This window comes from Bison bison, unplaced genomic scaffold (genome assembly GCF_000754665.1).
Source record: "Bison bison bison isolate TAMUID 2011002044 unplaced genomic scaffold, Bison_UMD1.0 scf7180017864492, whole genome shotgun sequence".
Taxonomy (NCBI): domain Eukaryota; kingdom Metazoa; phylum Chordata; class Mammalia; order Artiodactyla; family Bovidae; genus Bison; species Bison bison.
The window spans coordinates 11,145,991-11,151,990 of NW_011495051.1; the positions used below are offsets into that span (position 1 = coordinate 11,145,991).

Genomic DNA, 6,000 nt, shown 5'->3' on the forward strand with positions numbered 1-6,000 from the left:
TTCCTTTGTTAGTGACCATTCTTGCCCAGCTCTTATCCTCCCACCTCCTAGTTCAAAATCACCAAGACACCCAATCATTATATTGGTCTCTACTTCCTAAGAATGGCCCAACCCAAAACTGGTCCTTGCTTCCCAAAACCTCCTTAGAATTCCCAACTCAACAAATCTCATCTGAATTCCTCCACCCTGAAGAAGAGGAGTGCTGGCAGGAGTTTGTTTTTCATGTAGTGAAGTAAATAAACCTTACTGTGTTTGACTACAGGTGAGTTCCTGATGGGCTGTGCCTGGTGAACTCTGACATAACCTTGCACAAATAACTGGTTACTCACTCAAGGTCATGCTTTTCAGAATGAAAGAGAGGTTATGGAAATTAACCAACACTGATATTACCCAGAGAACCTCAGTGTAAGTCAAAGTGACTCAGTAAAATGAATTAAAAGAAAAAAAAAAAATCTATGAGCAAATAAAGGAAGGAAGGAAGGAAAATAATTTGAGCATGAGAAAGATCTCATGAAAGTATTGAAGTATTAGCTGCTACCTTGTTGGTTAAGCAACTCGAGCCTCAGTTTAGATGAGGTGATGCACAGATTTGCCCAGTTCACAGTCAGGCATGAACTCCACATGCATGCCCATCACCGCCATCATCATCAATGCTCTCACTGTTGCATTATGATGGTTATCAGTCCCTACTGATGCTCTTAACAAGCTGCAAGTGCACTTGCGGATACTCATAAACATATCTGCCTCATGGAGCATATTAAAAACCTGCTCACTCATTTCACAGGCAAAGGAAGAGGGGCCAGCAAAACTCACATTGAGCTGAAGTTCATCTGTCCACTGTCCAATCAGTCGGTAGCCGGGGTTGGTGGTGTTCGTGGTCTGATACTGGAAGATGTCGTAACGCCCAGGGGCATCCCCGTTCTTGTTAAACATGACTGGGGTGCCCGCACTACCTGGGGAAGACAAGACAGTGACAAATTTTACAGTTAAACAAGATTCCATCAATCTCTTGTGCCCTGGGGAATAGTCTGAAGACCTAGTGATGAGCAAGGTAGCCTAGAGGTAGCCCTGTTGTTTAACAGGTTCCCCAACATGCTCCCTGAAACTCCTGGACAAGTCATCACTATGCTCTGTGAATCAGTAGATAAGGTGGGAAGACAATTTGTTTCCTCCTTGGAACAGCTCAATTCTTTAATGTCTTAAAGCATTTTATTCTACTTTGTCTTCTCTTGTAAGGAATAAAAATTAAATGCATTATTTTTCAGAGAAAATCTTAAGCTTTATTGTTGTTGTTACTATTATTATTTTAGTTTCTACCAAACACTAAATTGTGCATAAAGAATCAAGACATAATAAATATATTTTTAAAATGAAATACAAGAGAAGTGAAAAACAAGCTCAAAAGTTCACTTAAATACATAGTTGAATACTGATTGCATTTAAAAGTATTTTTGGCTGATTATTTCTAATTGGCTTTAAACGATAAGCAGCTGAAATGCTTAGCAGTTTGCCTGGTGACTGCTTAACAAACAATGGATTCTTTCTCAATTTTCTATCTGGGTCTTATTTGAAATGTCTATCTTAAGACTGTAAACAATTAGATAGTGAAGCCAATTTCAAAAGACTAATGCATTGTTTTGAAAAAATATATAACTTAAAAGTTGGATATGAGTGAAAAGTTCCTTAATATTAACCATAGGGAACAAGAGGCAAATCACATACAAAGTATAAAAGATGTGAATTTTAGTTACCTTACCAACAGTTAAAGAAGAATCACCAGAAGTTTCTAACTGAGCATTATTTCACTCATGATCTCTGAGAAATAGGAAAAATAATACTGGCTTCAGGGTATGTGACTTCAGGGTATGCCTGCTCTGCCTATAAGTTAATACATGATCTATATTTCCAACAGAAAACAGTGCTCTATTTCCTGCTGTTTACAAGGAAGTTCATAGATCAATTACAGGCTGAAACAGAATCACTGAGAACATTTTGCTAGTTTTAGGGGGAGGGGCCAAGTAAATCTTGGGTAAAGAGATGAAACACTTTTGATAATTCTCATTAAAAATTTTAAGATGCTGATGGTGGCAGAGCTTTGCATATGGCTAGTAGTCATTAGCTTCTACAGAACTTGGGCCAACATGGTATTTGAATTAATGACATGGATGAAAGAACTAAGGCATGTTAACTGAAAAGGAGAGAGAATGCTTGATCCAGTAAGAAAGGATGTCTTCTTCGGGAAGGGCTTCCCAGGTGGCACAACGGTAAAGAATCCACCTGCCGATGAAGGAGATGCCGGAGACTCGGGTGCAATCTCCGAGTCGGGAAGATACCCTGGATTAGGAAATGGCAACCCACTCCAGTATTCTTGCCTGGAGAATCCCATGGACAGAGGAGCCTAGTAGACTATGTAGAGTCCATAGGATTGCAAAGAGTCGGACACAAATGAGCACACACACGTGTGTACACACACCTCAGGGAGCAAGCATGATGCTGAGAGTGATTCCACACAAACGATCAATCAACACAACAATGAAGTTTCAAAAAGGGTCCAGAAAGTAGGACAATATAGCCGGTGACAAGGGGTATACAGAACTGCAATCTGGGCCTGCCAGCTACCCCTGCTGGGAGAGACGGCCCAGCTTGTAGACAGGGTACAGAGGCAACTAAAAGGAACTCTACACTATCCGACAAGTGTCAGGCACAGACTTTTATGACGCTTCTGCCTATTACAAAAAAAAAAAAAAAAATCAGAGCTTGTGACAGGACGTATAATGGTCCCCCAGGCAGGTCCAAGTTCTAACCCCTAGAACCTGTGAATGTCACCATACCTGGCAATGACATCTTGTAGGTGTGATTGCATGAAGGATCAGGAGATGGGAGGGATTGACCTAGATAATCTGGGTGGGCCCAGTCTAATCACAAGTGGCCCTTTTAAGTAAAGCAGCAGGAGTCAAAAGAGAAAGGAGGTGAGAGGATGAGAACAAGAGGTTGGGAGGATGCAAGGAAGGACTCCTGAGTCCAGGAGAGCAGGTGGACTTCAGAAGTCAGAAAAACCGAGGGAGCAGATACTCAGAGCCTCTAAAAGGATCCAGCCCTGTCTTTACCATAACCGAAGCTCAGCGGGACCTGTATCAGACTTCCAAACTACAGAACTGTAAGGCAATAAACATGTGCCATTTAAGCTGTTAATACCAAATATATGTCTTGAGTTTGAGCACACTCCAGGAGATGGTGAAAGACAGGGAATCCTGGCGTGCTGCAGAACATGGGGTCGCAAAGAGTTGAACATGACTTAGAGACTGAACAACTGCAATCAAATATATGGTAGGTTTTAATGGTAGCAATAGGAAACCAATATAGACCTGGAGGACACAGAACAATAAACTTCCTAACTTTACGGGTGAGGAAGGCTACTTTAGGTTCAGAGATGGCAAGTCACTTGCCCCAGGTCCACTGAGCTCATTGAACTAGAAGAGTACACAACAACTGGCCTTGGAATCCACCAGAAAGGCTGTAAATCCCAGGTCTAACACTTCCTATATGTGTGACTTGAATCAAGCTATTCATACTCCCTCTACTTCTTATTGTAAGTAATAACACCTTTGCCTACCAGGCTCCTCCGTCCATGGTATTCTCCAGGCAAGAATACTGGAATGGGTTGCCATCATTTCCTTCTCCAGGGGATCTTCCTAACCCAGGGATCGAACCCGGGTCTCCCACATTGGAGGCAGATGCTTTAACCTCTGAGCCACCAGGGAAGCCCTCAAGAGGTTAGAGAGAATTAAATGTAATAATGTGCACAAGGTGCTTAATCTTCTGCCCTAAATGCTCAATAGATGGTCATTTTTTTAAAATAGCTTTCACTTTTATTATCATTTACTTTGCTGAAATGCATACAAACATGTGACTAATAATCTTTTGTGTGTGTGTGTGTGTGTGTGTGTGTGTGTGTGTGTGTATATATTTGGCTGCACTGGGTCTTAGCTGTGGCACGTGAGATCTTCTATGTTTGCTGTGGTATGTGGAATCTTCTAGCTGCAGCCCGTGGGATCTAGTTCCCTGACCAGGGATTGAACCTGGGCCCCCTGTATTGGGAGCATGGAGTCTTAGCCACTGGACCACCAGGGAAGTCCTCCCAGACTAATCACTTTTTCCAATGTATCAAAGTTGTCTCTTCTAACTGGCATTTAATTTAAATTTCTTCATTGGTGTACACATTAAAAAAAAAAAAAAATCTTCCAAACAGCAGGCTAGAATCCATTCTGGGAATGGGTGTTCATCTATGAGTAACACTGATTTGGTCCTAATAACTTGAATCAGTGGCTGAATCTGTGTGTGGCCCAGGGCTCCATTTCAATGTGTTTCTTCTCTGCTTCACCTAGACACTAGCCCCACAGTCCACAGAGACACCCCCCAAGCCCTCTCTGTGTAAGAAGCAGTAGAAGTCTTATTAGTTTTCAGAAAGACATTACTATTCAGATACAGCTCTTTTCTTTCACATTGGATACTAGGATTCATGTTGTGCTTTGCTATAATTCTGCAGCTTCTACTCATTAAATAATAGGATGGGAGCTTTTCAGAGTCTGTGAGAGGACAGAGGAAGAATATCAGAGGCCTGGGGCTCCAAAGGATCTCACCCTACCCAGTAAATATTCATGGAAAAGGTACAGACTGCCTCATCTCTCTCCCTCCTTACAACCCTTTTGAGGAGAAATGATTCTCTCGTAGTGCCCTTTCCATGCTCATTAAAGATCATTCTTAAAAACATATAAGGCAGAAGAGCTGAATATGTTGCCTAAGTGAGGTGTAATGTATGGTGTGGCTATGACTTTTTGATGGATTCTACAATGCAACTGGCATTTTTTTTTTTACAGTCCCCCCTCACCCTGCCCTTTCACACACAAAACTCCCTTTTAACATCACCCCTGAACTGTTTGAAAGAGAAAAAAGGGGATTTGTGTTCAATGAAATCTGTATCAAAAAAAAAAAAAAAGATCAAACAATTGCAGGGGAAATTTATTTGATTAATAAATTATCAAAGGACAAGTGATTCCCTGCAGAAATGTCTACAAGGTATCAAGGCCAGAAAAGAAGTGTCCTAAGGTAAAGGAAGCAGGGCCACTTGATCAGGTGGGGGGCTGAAAGGAGAGAATAGGTGACAGAACACATGCAAGGAGGAAATCTTCCCAAAGAGAGCATCAGAGTGAAACTTTTTTTTTCCTTGGATGGAGAATGATTTGGGATGTAGGCTGCTCCAGTGACAAAACAGCCTTTCGGCATCAAAGCACTGACCTGATAGGCTCTCTTCTCTTTTTGCCAACCCATACACAGGTTTCAAGCACCTCTACGAACAAAGCTAGTGGAGGTGATGGAATTCCTGTTGAGCTATTTCAAATCCTGAAAGATGATGCTGTGAAAGTGCTGCACTCAATATGCCAGCAAATTTGGAAAACTCAGCAGTGGCCACAGGACTGGAAAAGGTCAGTTTTCATTTCAATCCCAAAGAAAGGCAATGCCAAACAATGCTCAAACTACTGCACAACTGCACTCATCTCACACGCTAGTAAAGTAATGCTCGAAATTCTGCAAGCCAGGCTTCAGCAATATGTGAACCGTGAACTTCCAGATGTTCAAGCTGGTTTTAGAAAAGGCAGAGGAACCAGAGATCAAATTGCCAACATCCTCTGGATCATCGAAAAAGCAAGAGACTTCCTGAAAAACATCTATTTCTGCTTTATTGACTATGCCAAAGCCTTTGACTGTGTGGATCACAATAAACTGTGGAAAATTCTGAAAGAGATGGGAATACCAGACCGCCTGACCTGCCTCTTGAGAAACCTATATGCAGGTCAGGAAGCAATGGTTAGAACTGGACATGGAACAACAGACTGGTTCCAAATAGGAACCAAAAAGGAGTACTTCAAGGCTGTATATTATCACCCTGCTTATTTAAGTTATATGCAGAGTACATCATGAGAAACGCTGGGCTGGAGAAGC

The 6,000-nt window shown here is 41.8% G+C and overlaps 1 protein-coding gene across 2 annotated transcripts in view; it reads right to left on the reverse strand.

The window, feature by feature from the left end:
• GRM7 (glutamate receptor, metabotropic 7) overlaps window positions 1–6,000 on the reverse strand; it is a 942,809-nt gene that overhangs the window by 298,755 nt on the left and 638,054 nt on the right. For both annotated transcript variants that reach the window (XM_010828418.1, XM_010828417.1), the window contains exon 7: window positions 814–953. In XM_010828418.1, coding sequence (XP_010826720.1) covers window positions 814–953 — 140 coding nt within the window. The remainder of the gene's footprint in view (window positions 1–813; window positions 954–6,000) is intronic.